This window comes from Grammomys surdaster, unplaced genomic scaffold, assembly GCF_004785775.1.
Source record: "Grammomys surdaster isolate TR1022 unplaced genomic scaffold, NIH_TR_1.0 211, whole genome shotgun sequence".
NCBI classification, from domain to species: domain Eukaryota; kingdom Metazoa; phylum Chordata; class Mammalia; order Rodentia; family Muridae; genus Grammomys; species Grammomys surdaster.
The window spans coordinates 5,795,566-5,812,099 of NW_021604656.1; the positions used below are offsets into that span (position 1 = coordinate 5,795,566).

The window sequence follows — 16,534 nt, forward strand, 5'->3', positions numbered from 1 at the left end:
TCTCTTGGGGATGACATGCTTCAGTGTGCAGTCAAAAGGGAAGAGATGACATTTGCAATAACTCATCCTCCCCTCTTTCTGCTTCAGCACTCCACTGACTTTTCCCATCCAATCACTCCCGCTCACAACGACACAGCACACTTCAGGACCTGCAGAGGAGGAGGACCTTCCTTTGCTGTGTTTGGTGTGCCCATGGCTTCTCGTCTCCACACTAGAAGGCCTGGGGTGGTTTGGTGTTTGGTATCTCCAGTGCCTGGCCCATGGGAGCAGATATGTTGTTAGGCTGGAAACTCACAAACCTTTCCTTCGTGGCTGGCATCTTCCCCACATCTGTTGACAATGTGGTTCCTGCTGACTGGATGCCTTTAGGTCCTGTCCTGCTGTCCCTCTATCCTGCCAACCCTTCACACACACACACACGCACACGCACATGTGCGTGTGCACACACACACATACACACACCAGCACATTCAGAGCAAATCTGCTTTTGGGTGACTCAGGTTTATTCCATTTCTTCAATGGGTGTTGGAGAAATAGAAGAGTCTGCCTGATGTGCCGAAGCCAGTCTGTAAGCCAGGCCGCTGCCCAGAGAGGGTCCTACAGTACCAGCTCACTCACCACACCCATCCCCGTCACTGCCAATACTGGAGGCTTTATGCACTGCATGCCCCCTGCTTCTCTGTGGAGCCCAACAACAGTCCTGTAAGGCTGGCCTTCTTCCTACCTCTTCTGTCAGAGCTGCAGCAATTCAGGGTCTGGGGATTTAAAGACCATGCTTGAGGCTGCACGGTGAGTCCCAGCTAAGATCAGATGGAAATCTAGTCTGACCCAGAGGTGCTGTAGCCCTCAGGCTTCCTTGTTCCTCAGCACTGGGCCTGGTGCCTGCTCTCTGTACACACTTCCCACCTGTAAGTCAGCAGCACGCCGGGCTGCCCACGGAGCAGGCAGCGCTACCACAGCTCTGAGGGAAGTGGTGTGGGGGTCGAACCACTTAGTTCTTAGATACCATATCTCCCCTTGATGAGTGATTTCTCCAGAAGCAGGGCCAGCTGAGGCCTCATTACAGTGGGGATCACCCAGACGACCAGTCACGTGCGGTGACTGGGAAACTGAGATGCTACCTGTGGACATGTCTCAGGAGGTTCTCAGCCCGCTTGGTCCCAGCTGCTGCCCTGGGTGGTAGACACTCGTCTCCCAAGGCTCTGGCCAAAGCTTAATGAAGGGACGTTCTCAACCTGATGGGTCTGAGACCGGAGACACTGTGCCAGGAAATCCTCAGCTGCGGTGGAGGGTGAGGGTGCTTGTGAGTACGGTGGGCAGTCCCCCTTTCCCTCTTTACAGATGTGAATGGAAACTTCTGGACAGAAGCTTTGTCAGCAGAGACCAATCGGCACTTAGAATTTCAGCTCTGTGGACAGACTGGAATGTTGCTGCTCCAAAGGCTGGCTACCTCAGCTTGGACTAGTTCTAGCCCCTAGAACAGACATTCTTTGCCCACCTTTGCATCAGGACTAACATCTTATGACAATAGGAAAATAAAACCTTTTAATATCTATGAACTCAGCAGCCCACTAACCACTGCCAACCCAGAGGCTTAGGCAGCATCCTAGCCCGTAGAAAAGCTTACCCTATCTCACTAAACCTGCCTGCCTCTCTGATGCACTCACACCAATATATCTTAAACTTGTTTTGATCGTTCTGTGAAACTATACAATGTCATAAAACTGCTTCCGTGTTGGAACACGGAATTTGGGGTGACCTAAAATCTGTGTCCCTGGGCCACGGTCACTGAAAATGGCTCTGGAAATCTCTTTCTTATTCCCTTTAAGAGGAAAGCTGTGGATTTTGTGTTGACACCAATGTGAACACATGAGCTCGGATACATCCAAGGATGTGGCTAATGGCCGTCCACCAGTGATGCTTGCCAGGGTGTAAATCTGGCTCCACCATATCCGTTTACCAGATTCAGCTCGGTGCTCCTGGTGGTCCCTCTAGGAGACCCCGTAGTTCCTCACAGAGACTGGGAAGTTTTGGATCTTTTGCACACAGGCTGCATGAGATCTGCCACTTTCTGGGCTTCGGAGTGGGGTGTAGTATCATTGTGCTATCCTGCCTCTGGCTAGCTGGAACCCCCACAGCAGGAATCTGCCTCCCTTGCCTGAGCCTCTGCCTCTGGCTGCAGAGGCCCATGAAGCTGCAGAACCTGCTTTGTGCTCAGCCAGGTGTGGCCAGCACTCAGCCCCAGGGCTGCCCTAGACTGCAGGAGAGTTAGTGACTCTGACTCAGGAGAGACAGCAGACAGCAGAGGTCCGACTGATCAATTCTCTGTCTTTCCAATAGGCTATACTGAGATGGGATGTTTCCATCGTATCTTCTTGGAGAAGTCTGTTGTGCCCAGGGTGTGTGTCAGGTAGCAGCCTCTTTCCACCTTCCCTGTCCCTCATTCCCTCTCAGCCTGCTCACTCCATCCTTTCTTCTCTTTCCCCTCCACCTTTCTTCCCCTGGACTATATATAGCTCTCTGGACCTAATAGCATGTTGACATACGGGGTTTGTCAGGTTCTGTTCCTGAATAATACAGGTGAAGTGTATTGCTGTAATAATCACAATGGTAACCACTTTTATTGTATACTTTCTGGGTCACCCCATCTTGCTGAAACCTCACACTATGTCATGATGCAGGCGTTGTTATTTTATTGCCCCTTGTGGTGGTCTGAATGAAAAATGTCCCTCAGAGGTTCAACTGGTCCCCATTGGTGGCACTGTGTGAGGCGGTGCTGTAGCCTTGCTGAAGGAAGTATCACAAGGGTGGGTTTTGATAGTCCGGAGCCCCACCCTACTTCCGGTTTTCTCTTTCTCCGATTCCTGTTTGTGGCTGAAGAGTGATCTCTTAGTTTACTGATCCATCCACCCACGACCATGTTTCTCCTGCCATTATAGACGCCCCTCCAACTTGAAACTGTAAACCCAAATAAAACTCATGGTTTCTGTCTTAATTTGTTCTTGGTCACGGTATTTTATCACAGTAACAGAAAAGCAACAAATCCATCCCCATTTTAAAACTGAAGAAATGGCTGGGTACGGTGGCATATGTTTTTAATGTCAGCACTCAGGAGGCAGGGGCAGGTAGATCTCTGTGAGTTCAAGGCTATCTTCTACACTGTTGCAGGCCAGCCTGAGTTACATAGTGGCAGAGTGAGGATTTGAATCCTTTGTTCTTCTAATTTCAGAACCTAAGCCTTAAAACACTGAGAGCAAAACTCACACCAACCTCAAGGAAACCTGAGTTCTGCAAGGAACTGCTTGCAAGAGGTTCCCAAGGCTTCCCAGGATGCCCAGAGATGGCCTTAGGGAGGGAACATGCTGCGATACTCACGTTGTAAACGCTGGGTTGTACTTTGCACCTCGGTAGTAGGAGTACAGGTTGAACATCCCGATCATGAAGGCCACAAATACCATGATAAAAATGACCATGAACTTGAAGATGTCTTTCACAGTTCTTCCCAGGGAGATCTGCAAGGGCCCGAAGCTTTCATTGGCTGGCAGGATGTAGGCGATACGGGAGAAGCTGAGGACAACCGCAATGGCGTACAGCCCTTCCGAGATGATCTGGGGGTCTGACGGCCACCACTTGTCCCTGGCTGAAAGGCAAGAGTCTGTGTTACTTGCTGGGGGATGAGGTCTGCTCTGGAAGGACACCCAGTCGGGCATCTTTAAAGACTTGGATTTTCTTATTTTATGTCTGCATGTGTGCAGGGACCCAAAAAGGGTAAAGGGGCTTCAGAACCCTTCAAACTGGAGTCACAGGTGCTTGTGAGCCACCTGAAGAGGTGCTGGAAGTTGAATGTCCTTTTGCAGTGCAGCAACTGTTCTGTACTGCCGAGCCATCTTTCTGCCCTGTTAGGCACAGTAGCACTCTCTGTTGTCAACTCTGCCCTTAGGTGATCTCAGCACACAAGACACCATGCTTTTGGAATGAGCTGTCTTACCTGCCTGCAACTTGACTTCAGATCTGGTTCATTTCCAGTCATCCCTTCAAGATTCAGTTTAGGAACTATCTCTTTCTAGAAGCTTCCTGTAACTCCAGCAGTTTGGGTGGGGTTCCTGGTCTCCCATGCATATCCATTATGAAAATGCTACAGGGTTAACCATTATGTTCCCCTCCTCCACACACAGGAGCTGAGCCCCCAACTGGGGAAGCATGAGCAGGCAGTGGAGACAAGCATGAGCTGGAATCAGTCAACTGGCTTTCCCGAGCCACCCTGTCCCTGTGTGTGAGCATGGCAGACAATCTCATCAGCATTAAAAGACTTTGTTAAGCCACATAGGCAAAGAGCTCGGGGTAGGGTTTGTACAGAGCAGGCAATGATAAATGCCTGGGAAGTGACTGAACAAACTAACCACATGTTCAGATAGCCACTAGCCAGAACAAATCAGCTTCTGGGGACCAGGAATCAGAAATGTTTGCCTGTGAACATAATCTTGCTCTCTGCCCCTCTCCTCACCCCAAAAGTATTCCAGCTCATGCTGGCAGCCCTTCTCGCTGACAGAGCAAGAGTCTCAACAGGGATGACCAGTCACATAGGCTTGCTACAACATTACTGGAAGGACAATGTTGGTGTTTACTGGTGAGTCTTGGGGTCTGAGGTGCTGTAAGCCTCACTATAGCAGAGTTGAGCCTCCACTGGGCCCTACTGCAGGCCTAATGTCTAAGGAACAGCATTCAGCCTAGCTCTTAGGTGTTGGGACAAACTGTGAGTCTCAGGTGAGGGCAGTACCTCCCTCCTGGGACAGTGCCTGCTTCTCAGTGCCTGAGAAGGAGTACTTCTCAGATGCTAAACACCCCAGACTGCACCACTCTGGTAAAAACTGCCCTGCTGACAAAGCCAACAGCATCCCTGTTGAGAACTGCTGAACGAAGCTTAAATGAGAAACATTGAGAAACTGAAATTAGCCCTCACACTAAATTAGCTGTGATTTTCACAACAGCCCCGTAGAGCAGGCATTACTGTTGCCATTTTAAAGATTGGATTTGGGGGTATGGGGCCCTTTTCAGAGCCAGTAAGTGCAAATAGAGAGCATATTACATGGCGATTCTTGGCACCCCAGAGGGGGAAGGAACTTTATTCTTTATTTTCAAAGCTAGACTCTGTTAAATTAATTATAATAGAGAGAAACCTTTAGTAAGGGAAGTTGTGCAGCCAGTTTAATGTAGCACATTCAAAATTATATGTGGAATAGAATAACACAGACTCTAAGTTCTTTCCGAAGTCAGAATTCAGAAGCCCATGAAAGACAATGGATGTTTTCTAAAACACCTGCTGCCCTCTATGGATAAATAACGCCTACATTTCACGTGAAATCAGAAGTGGCTTCTTCTATTAAACAGACACTAAAATGAATTCCTGTTTAAATGCCACCTACAATCCGCCACCTTCAACATCAGTTGTAACAGTAAAAACTGCTCCTAGGTAGCTGTAGTTTCTTGGAACTATGTCCCTGGAGGCCGAGGCTGGACTTCCGGTGCAGACGATTCTGCTTGAATGGGTTTTGTCACAGCTGTAGCGCTGGGAGGGCATAAAACAAACGCCACCGCGTGATTCACAGGAAGGGGTTTTCATCCTGGAGCTGTTTCCACCAGAAAAAAGTCTTTTCACCACCTGAAACTCCCCACCCCGGCCCCCAGCCAATTTTTTATCCTGAAATAGTTAGAAGGCTCGTCGGCAAGGCTCGCCACAAGAGGGTGCTCGGCCCCCATAGCTGGAGCACTTAAGCGCAGCAAGAGCTCCGGATATTTCCAAGGGCCCAAGGTGAACCGGAAAAGGCAAGGACAGTAATGTGCTGTGAGCTGAGCAGGGACCTAGTACAACCCACAGAGGAACAGAAGTCAACCCGGGGACAATACTGCAGCCTGTACCATGGCATTACGCAGAGTGCGTCCATCTTTCCTCGAGGCACCAAAGCAGCATAGACCCGAAAACATACAATCAAGAAAAACCTTCATGTGTTAACCAACAAATGCTGGGAGCAGGGCCCAGGAAGCAGTGGTTGTAACCGGAGCTTTATTTTTTACCAAGTTGCATTATGTGGATAGTTCGCTAAAGGTCATGGCTTGTACCCATCATTCTGTGGTTAGAAGGGTGATTTGTTTTTATCTACCAGGAGGGACATTTGACATTCAAACCCTTTAAACTATGTGCCAGTAATTAATACTAAGCACCAGCTACATTTTATCACCAGTGCCTCATCCCCTACACTCACCCCCCACCTCTAACCCACCTCCACCCCTACCTACATCCCCCTACCCTCAATCCCCTACACCCACCTCTACCACCCCAGTCTACCACCCTCACCCCCACCCCCACCTCCTTCCCAACCCCCCACTCCTTGAATCCTCTGTCCTCCACCTCCTCCCCCATCCTTCCCACCATCCCCAAGCCTTCCGCCCCCCTCCACAGTACCTCACCCTGTTAGCATTCTCTTTTACAACATGGAGTACAGTGATTGAGCTTTAAAAAAAAAAAAAAGAGGTAGTATTGATAGTAACTGTCACCACCTGGTGAGATTTTACTACGCTCATGGGTAACGGGAACATCTTCAATCTGCATCATTTTTATTTAACCCAAAACAAACCTTTTGACAGAAGAGTTTTTAATCCTCATCTAACACGTGAGAAATGGAGACACAAAAGTTAAAAAAAAAAAAAAAAGAAAGGAAGGAAGTAACTTACGGAGCTAGACTTTGACTTCAGCTCGCTCTAATTTTAAAGCTTGGAGACAAAATTAGCTAATAGGGGCTGGAGAGATGGCTCGGTGGTTAAGAGTGCTGCTCTTCCAGAGGACCCTGGTTCGATTCCCAGCACTCACAGGATGGCTCAGAACCTCTGCTAGCACCAGGTATACATGTGGGTGCACAGATGTACATGTATGTAAAACATCTGTACACAAAAATAAAAATAATACAGCCTATGATTTTCAATTAAATTGAAGGTCAGGATTTTCTCTTATACAAAATAATATTGTGCTCTGGTAACATCGTAAGAGCCCTACTGAGGTAGACTAGAGAGAGAGGAAAGTTTAAGAGGACAAAGGAAGATAAAAGAACCCCTCACTGTGGGGTCAAGAACTCCAGCACAATTAAAACAGGCAGTACGTCAGCATACAGCCAAGTACACAGAATCTGACAGAAGAGGCTGCGGGGAACAGTCTTGACTCATTGGTACATCAAAGACCTCCTGGACTTCTAGAACACTGTTAGTGCAGGCTCCAAGATCAACAATTAATAAATGGGACCTCACAAAGCTGAAAAGCTTCTGTATGGCAAAGGACACTAACATTTGGTCAAAGTAGCAAACTGCAGAATGGGAAAATATCTTTACCAACTATAGATCTGATGGAGGGTTACTATGTACACTATATAAAGAACTAAAAAGAACTGGACATTAAGAAGACAAATATCCCAGTTAAAAACGGGGTACCCAACTACGTGGGGAGTTCTCAAAATATGAAACACAAATGGCTGGGAAGCCTAAACAGCCAACACCCCTAGTCATCTGGGAAATGCCAATCAGAACTACTTGGAGATTCCATCTCACACCTGTCAGAATGGCTAAAATCAATACAACAAAGGAGCCCCCACCCCTACCTCAGGAGCTATGGCTGTTGATGGCTCCTGTGAGGGGGTGGAGCTCCTGGAGGTTGACCATGTTCCAGTGGATGCTGCCACCCCCTGTAATAATATATAGGCAGCATGAACTGGAGTATATGGGTTAATTTGTTAAAAAAGCAAAGGACACAAACTTGGGGTGAGGTTTGGGGAGGTAGGGGTGGGTCTGAGAGAAGTTAGAGGGGGAGTCTTGGGGTGACTATGATCAAAAGACACTGTTAAAATTCTCAAATTAGTGAAGTATCTTAAAAATTAGCCTTGGTGGCTGCCTGCATTCTTTCTAAACAAATGTATTTCTAAACAACCAATGCTATAACGGCAATGATGCCTGGGGCTTTTGGGTACCGCCTTATTGCTTTAGAGTACAAACCTGAACATTTCCAGGAATCTCACAAAGAAGACCCTAAAATTATAGTGGAAAACACATTTTAATTCCATTGTGCAACTTGTTGAGACCTATAGTTTACTTCAGCCACTGTCATTCCATCTCACAGGTCCAGGGAGCCAGCTTGTGACCTCCTTCATACTCATTGGCATAACAAATACAACCTCAGAAGCCACCAAAATTGTGTGTCACATGTACACACACATACACACACAGCTACTGTAAAGAAAAGCAACTCATTTGAGAACCTCACATCCACATTTGGGTGCCTGATATCCCTTAGTGCCTATACTTAAAAACTATACCATAATCTCTTCTTTAAAAATTTAATCCTTAGCATATTAGTTGTATAGAACAATGGGCTTCATCCTGATGTTTTATGCATAAGCTATGGGCTTTGATCATGATCACCATGTTACCCTCTCTTCCTCTCCTTCCAAACCAGCCCCTCTCCATTTTCATTGATTTTTGTGGGGAGGCGGGTCCAAGGACCTTAATTAGGGTCGCTTACGACAATCTCTTCATGAACTCCAACTCTCATTCACAATGGCTCATTCGGAAATTATTTTCTGCAGGGCAGTCAAGAATTCCACTGTCACCTAAGCAGAGGTCTAGGTAGACCTCGGACTTCTTGGAGGCAACAGCCTTAAGTTGTGTTACCAGCTTCCAGGAAACCTGTTTCAAACCGGTATGTTCAATGTATTGATGTCTCTTTTAAGAACCTGTCTCACGGTGAGAAAGAATGTTGAACTAAAGCAGAACTTACCTTTGTGCAGAATAGAGGATTCAGTATGGAAGGAAAAATTCAGTATATATATTTCCCACGTCTGGGAGGGGGCGGGTTCTTCAGAAACAAAACCAAAAAAAAAAAAAAACCCCCGAAAATTCCACGAACCTCCCCGAAACAGACCCATCCTTCCAACACTAAAAATCCATCTCTAAGTCACGGATTAATTCCATATTCTGTAAGTGTGTTGGGGACACTTGTGGGGTCTACCCTGCCAGGTTCCAAACCCCAGATCCTGGGACCAGGCTAAGCGCCCCCTATAACTCACCGTAGGTGAAGTACGCCACTTCTGGCGGAAGTGAGACGTTGTGTAGCGTCACATCCTGCACGTACTGGTCCACGTACAGCTGGGCCTCGCTGGCCTTGAGGAAGGCCATGAACCTCGCGGTGAAGGAGGCCACGAAGATGGACAGCATGCCGAAATCCAGGAGGTTCCACAAGTGGAGCACGTACTCCCGCGGCCCCTCCTCCCAGATTTCCTTGCATTCGGACCAGATCATTCCTGTGGGAGAGAGAAGGCCAGGCCCATCTTTCAGTTACCTTGGCAGATGCCATGGGAACTAGGTAGAAACAAAAACATCAGCCCTGTGGGGATGGCTAGAGACAGAGAGCCGGAAACACCTTCAAACACATACTGGTGATGGTGAATTTCTGTGACTGGGAGAAGGTATGCCTTTGTCCCCGACCTTATGAGGTAAACCATCTCTGAGTGTGAGGAGAGGGTTCCCACCCATGGACGGACTTTGGGGCCAGAATGTGGGGGATAAGGCTGCAGAAATCACACACTACAGTATGGAGTAATTATAAATCAGGAAAGAAGGGAGCTGAAGTCGCAGAATTTCTGAAGTTCCTACATGTGATGCTGAATTCCGTTTCCCCAAATTACAGATTTTCTGTTTCTGTGGTTGATTCAGAGGGTTTAAGCATAGGGTTATCGGATTTCCTCCACTCTTCCTTTAAATAACGAATGGGATTTTAATGAGATAGATGCTTTTGTTACACAGTAAGCAGTGTAGAGAGATAGGGGTATATAGTTGAAATGTTACAGGTTCCTCCATCTGTCTTCCTAGACAACCTTGGAAGATGGTCTAGGCAGTGGCTCTCAATCTTCCTAATGCTGCATCCCTTTTAAACAGTTACTCATGATGTGATGCCCAAGTATAAAATTATTTTTGTTACTTCCTAACTGTTATGGATCTTGATATAAGTAATTATGTTTTCTGATGGTCTTGAGTCCACGACTCATAGGCTGAGAACCACTGGCCTAGGCTAATACTTTGGTGTGTAGACTTCTAGACTTGCCGCTGTCTGGTACTGGGGTCACCTTGTAGATGTTCACAATATTTACAACTTCTGCTTTAATTAAGATTTTTAAAAATGCCATTCTCGCCATGCAGGGACACTGCAGCTAGGGAGTGTTCTGATAGTGCCAAACATGTCGTATGCCCAAGCTGACACCCCTCTCCCCCATTGTCACTTTCTCCCATTGCCCAGTACCCTGGCGTTCCTGACTCTTCTGTGTCACAATCACTAGAGATCGTCCTTTGATGGACTCTTTGAGTTACGTAGTGCACTTTCAAATGTCAGCTCTTTTACCTTAGCAGCTAAACAGATCACGTGGTATTGATTCACTTCTGTCTTGACACCTGCAGTGTGTGCATAATGACCCCAAGGTAGAGTGCCACACCAAAGTCGCACTGTCAGAACTCCCTGTGGTCTTCTTCTGTCTCTATATGTCCAGCAGAGCAGTCCACACAGCAGTTCCCCAGTGGCTCTGCCCCTGGATGTGTGTATGTGTCTCTTGCTTTCCCCCAGACTGTACACTAAACCCACTGACAGCAGGCATATATTACAAAACAGGCTTCTTTGAGGATTCAGCTGCTGGAAAAAGCCTACAGTTAAAGAGGCTGCTGCCAGTGGACATTGGTGGTGACTCTGTCCTCCAGAGGGAGGCTGCCTGGGTCTCAGGACATTGGTGGTGGCTCTGTCCTCCAGAGGGAGGCTGCCTGGGTCTCAGGACATTGGTGGTGGCTCTGTCCTCCAGAGGGAGGCTGCCTGGGTCTCAGTGCCACCTCAGATCACATGACAGTGAGGAACAGATTGTCTTCAGTCTTCAGGGACACTGCCCAAGGATTGTTAGGGTCAACATTTGGTGGTGGAAAAGCCCTTCAAATAAAAGGAATTGAAATATTTTTTCGAAGGTGAAAAGTAGTCTGAGAGCAGCTGTCTGTAGAAGAGTTGTATCTTTGTTTGTTGATGATAGAAGTTTCCACAGTGAGTAGTGTCCCCAACCCCTACAGGTCTGTTTAAAGGACTTCTCACGGCCCTTGCTTGTTTTTCTCTAAACAAAGCATATGTCTCATGCATACCCTATCAGACTTCATACAGTAATTCAGTGCATCACAAGTTTCTTGACACTGAAATATATACTTTTCATTTGCCTATTTAAAAGTCTTATTAGAAATCTTACCACAGGCTAGAGAAGAAAAAACATGGATTATTTATTTTTACTTTCTCTCCCCCTAGATTAAAATTACAATGTCTCAGTGGATGGTGACAATCAGTTTTAATTTGGCTAACAGTGGGCTCAGGTTCTGGCCTGCCCATTCACTGGCAGTGGGATATTGGATAAGTCCCTTGATTTTTTGAGGGTGTTTTGTAGGAACTTCAAACACTAAAAGCTCCATGAAACCAAAATGGAAATTGTCTTCACTAGACACTGAAAATTACTCCATGGTCAGATGTCCTTGTCAGTCTTCCTAGATTTAAATATTAATCACCAAGGTTAATTTAAATCATTCCAAGGCCACAAGTAAAAGGAGCATGGGGTGAGGGTTGGAGCAGCTGGAATGTCTAATGAAAACAGCAGTGTGTGACATGACGTACTTCAGTGGGGGAACTGGGCCCCCTGCTTCCAAGATGCTAGGGGACCATACGGGATTATATTGGAGCTGAGGCCCAGGCCTTCCGCCCCAGCATGTCGTCAGTCAGAGAAATGTTTAGAGCTCAGAGTCCCAAGGGGGTAAAGGACGCTTGATGCTTGAAATTCCTCCAGGCCAAGCTCCTGTTACTCACAAATGCCTGGAGCTCAGAGAACGAGGTCGCCGATAATTAAGAAAGAGACTTGGCAGAGAAGGGGGCTAGGGCACGCCAGGAAGCCTCAGATGGCATCAGTGTCTCGATGTACATGAAGTTTGAGTAATGCCTGCAGTCTGTGCAGATGGGCTTGGCAGAGAAAAAGGCATTGGTTCCCTTCAGGCCTCTCAGAAGGTCTTCCCTTCAAAGTGTTCAAGACAGAGCTATATACATTTCTTAAGTAGTCAGAGGCTCCTTCTACTCTAGCCCAGGACTATTTATCTATCCCACACTGCCTATTTCCTTAAGTTACTTTCTCACCATGAACTCCGTGAGTCCCATGAACTCACAGGAAGTTCTTCATCCATCCCTAAGATCCAAACGTTGTCTCAGGGTTAGCATTTCCAAGGTTCACTTGCTTGCCAGGCAGAAGGATGATATTAATAATTTCCTAATAATTCATCTGTCTCTTTATCCTCTCTCTTCTTACTACAGCAGCCAGCAGTTGTCCAGTTTCTTCTAGGCACCCAGCCCTGGGCTAAGCACTTTATGGACACCACCTGATTCTTCATAGCATCCTAATTGAGAGCTACTGTAATTATCCCCACTTTGAAGACGAAACACATGTACAGAGTTGGCAAGTCAGTTGTCCAAAGGCACACAAGCAGTCTGGGCTAATGCAGGATCTTGCTGTCCACTGCGCCATCTTTACCATGCCCTGCATTAGGCACAAGCTTAGGCTCCTTAGTCAAAAATCATCCATTGATCAGATGTTGAGGTCCAGGCACCAAACTGGGGTCAAAACAGCCAAGATGATGCTGGCTGTAGGCATCCATTTGCCGCTTGGCCGTATAGCTAACTCTGATTATGGAGACAGGGATAAAGGGTCAGCATCACACCCATGGGACCAAGCAGAGTGCCTGCCCACTGTGTATTTGTAGACTCAGGAAAGGTGAATTTATGGAAGAGTGATACTGGGTTAAGGAACAAGAAATTAGCCAGGTAAAGGGGAAGGGTGTCCAGGTATTGGCCATGGGAGAAAAGGTCAGTCTAGGGGAGTGGCTCTCAATCTTCCTGATGCTATGACCCTTTAATACAGTTCCTCATATTGTGGTGACCCTCAAACATAAAATTATTTTTGTTGCTACTTCATAGCTTAATTTTGCTACTCTTATGAATCATAATTGTCTTAGTTAGGGTTTTACTGCTGTGAACAGACACCATGACCAAGGCAACACTTATAATAAGGACAACATTTAATTGGGGCTGGCTTACAGTTTCAGAGATTCAGTCCATTATCATCAAGGTAGGCGCATGGCAACATCCAGGCAGGCATGGTGCAGGCAGAGCTGAGAGTTCTACACCTTCATCTGAAGACTGCTAGTGAAAGACTGACTTCCAGGCAGCTAGGATGAAGGTCTTAAAGTCCATGGCCACAATGACACCTACTCCAATGAGGCCACACCTCCTAATAGTGCCACTCCCTGGGCCAAGCATATTCAAACCACCACAGATGATGTGTTTGGACAACCCTGGCTAAATACCCAAAGCCTCTATTGAAAGAGTGAATTTGTTAAGAACCAGGAAGGAATCTTGGAAGCAGGACTGTATGGTTTTTCCTCTTGATTAACCATAGAGGTGTAATTCCAGAGCTCAGACTCAGCCATGCCCCCCCTCAGAGATTACAGTTCTGGTGGGTAGCGGTGAACGAGCTGATGTGGGAACGGAAAGCCAGCTGGGAGAGAGCAAGCTGCTGAGAGGGACAGCCAGGATGGTTTCTGGACAGGCAGTTCCATGCTCTTCCTCTTTTTGGTCTATGCATATATGTGATGCTGTCCTGGTGTTTGCATCGTCAGTGGGGATTCCCGTGCTGCTTTCAAGCATGGGAGGGAACAGCAGCAGGGCTGGAACACTGGCTAAGCTAGTGAGTGTCAAGCCTGGGTCCCCAGAACCCACACAGTAAGAGGAAAGAAGTGAACCTTGCAAGCTGCCTCGGACCTTCACATGTGCACATGTCTTCTCCACTGTGAAAGAATGAATAACAACTGTAATGAAAACATTAAAAAAAAGAAAGAAAAAGGAACAGTCAATGCCAAGTTCTTCCGAGACTAGGGAAAGTTGTCCACTAGAAAGTTCCCAGATGGAAGAACCACGCATTAGGAGAGTCTTCTGGCCTTAATGGCTCTCTGGAACTTCAGAGTTCCGAGGGGCACCTCTAGAGACATGCTTTCAGTTGACTGTCCTCCAGGCTCCTCAGCTACCCTAGGGTTACTGCTTTAATGTGAAACCAGGCAACAGCTGTGACTGTCCTCCAGCTAGGCTGTGGCTCACTCTTCGAAGGCTCCCTTCAGCAGCTCCATAGATGGCATGGCTTACCAGCAAGTTCTCTGGTGTGCCCTCTGTGCTGTGTTCTCTTGGGTGCTACTCTCTCTGTGATGCTGTCTTCTTAGACCCTGTGGCTTTGATTCCCCCTGCAGGAACTTTCTTGTATTTTGCAATAGCTTGGTAAAACTAGTGACAGAGGATGTCCTTCTGACTTTGAGTGTCCCACAGAACATATTGGGGAGGAGAACATGTTGAGACATGGGGAGGGGAAGGGCAGAAGCAAGAGATCTGAACATGACCCCAACATATTGGGGAGGAGGGATACTATGCCCAGTGGGAGGAGCATGGTAGAGAACTAAGTACTGCTGTGACATGTGACCACTGAATGAAATCATTGAGGAGATCAGACGGCCCCTGTGGAGAGGATGAGTCAGCCACACATTTGCATGGCTGCAGAAACACTCAGTCAGGCATATGGTCTGTTCAGCGCTTGCTGTTAGGGAGAAAGAGAAGGGGGCAGGAGAAAGAGGACTCGGAGTAGGGGACTCGGACTTTGGAGTAGGTTGGTTTATTAAGGCCTCATCTGAAGAAGACCTCTGAGAGTCTGGGGGTTGGAGGTCTAAGTCTGTGGTAGGCTGCTTGCCTACTGCATGGGAGGCCTTGGGGTCCGTTCTCAGGATCTTTCTCACACAAAGACCTGAACAAAAATGGACAAATATGAGCAAAAACCACGTAGATCCCTGCAGGAAAAACAGCCCGGGAAGGGGCTCGGGGGCAGAAACCATCAAGGAGAGCAGTGAGAACCAACACAGTGAATGAGAGAGAGAAGCCAGAGAAGGATTGGAGAGTTGAGGGCACCCTAGGCTGGTGTAATGGCACTAGCTGTCACAGCGCGGGAATGGATAGCTACACAAGTTCTGAGGCAGTGGTAAGAGGTGGTTATGGGTTAAATGGATTACTCCCACTCCTGGGTTGAGACATGGGAAGGGGAAGGGCAGAAGCAAGAGATCTGAACATGACGCTTCTCAGTAGTAAGACCTCCGTCCCTGAAAGGAACAGGCTGGGCTTGTTCAAGACCCCAAGGTTCTCTTTACCTCTGGAGCTATATTTGCTAAGGAGGGAGTGATGGCTTATGTCCTTTTATAACCAGCTGGCCCAGACACTGTAGCTATGCATCTGCTTTGTCACTGGACAGGAGATTTGCGCATCTGTGCTGGCCACTAGTTAAAGGCTTTCTTAGCCGTGATGGAGCAGAAGTCCAAGAACATCAGCAGGGGATAAAGCTACTTCATGCTCTTCCATGTTTGAGTGGCTTAGATGCTGGATCTCAAGGCACGAGAGTGCAGAGAACCGTTTGTAGACAGTGTGCTCAGGTCTTTTGAAGTCATTACTTTTTCAGTTATTAAAGAGCTCCAGCAGGTATTTAGGGCAAGATTACACTAGTCATATTTACTGTTGTTTCCCTAGTACCTGGTGAAGTTCCTACTCCTTGATAAAATGCCTAACATTTGGATGTGTCTATTGAGAAATAGAAAACGCCAGCCAAGACCTTCAGTGCACCTCCATCAGTGTGTCAGCCACACCATTTACTTCATGCCCTCCATCTGACCTTGCCCATGCCCTCCATATGACCTTGCCCATGCCCTCCATATGACCTTGCCCATGCCCTCCATCTGACCTTGCCCATGCCCTCCATCTGACCTTGCCCATGCCCTCCATATGACCTTGCTCCGTTACAGTGACTCATAGAGTGCCCAGGACCCCAGAAAGGCTGGGTCCAGGACACGGACACAGATCCCATTCCTGTCATCTGCTTAGGAGCTTTGCTTCTGGATGGCCAAACCTTAGGACTCAGCACTCCCTGGCTCCTTACTCTGGCTCTTGGCCTGTCACTCTCTGAGTCTTCCTTTGCTAGATAATGCTCATGTTCCCAAATGTTACCATTGCTGTGCCCTGTGGCTGGATCCTTAGTTTATGAGAGTGAAAAGATAATTTGCTTAAATATACTGACATGCTCAAATTTGTTTCTGACCCCACCCCTGCTTCTCTTCCAGACTTCAGATACACACCATTTACTACGTGACCTTTTCTCTTAAGTGTCTGATATACGCTGGTTCTCTCCAGATGTAGAAATCTTTGCCCTTTGGAAAAAAATCTGTAATATATATCTCAAACTGGAGTCTTCTTTTACCTCTCTTCTCCTGCAAAACACCTCCGCTCACCCCCGTGTTTCCCATCCTAGTGAATGACTTCCTTTTAGACCACTTTTACTGTCCTCAACGGGTCTCTCTTCCTCAC

At 47.3% G+C, this 16,534-nt stretch overlaps 1 protein-coding gene across 1 annotated transcript in view; it reads right to left on the reverse strand.

Annotated features, from left to right (window-relative positions):
• The window catches only part of Trpc7 (transient receptor potential cation channel subfamily C member 7), a 123,082-nt gene that overhangs the window by 26,943 nt on the left and 79,605 nt on the right, over nt 1-16,534 (reverse strand). Inside the window, exons 6-7 of the mRNA XM_028772105.1 lie at nt 9,105-9,338; nt 3,376-3,640 (exon numbers count right to left, since the gene is read on the reverse strand). Coding sequence (XP_028627938.1) covers nt 3,376-3,640; nt 9,105-9,338 — 499 coding nt within the window. The remainder of the gene's footprint in view (nt 1-3,375; nt 3,641-9,104; nt 9,339-16,534) is intronic.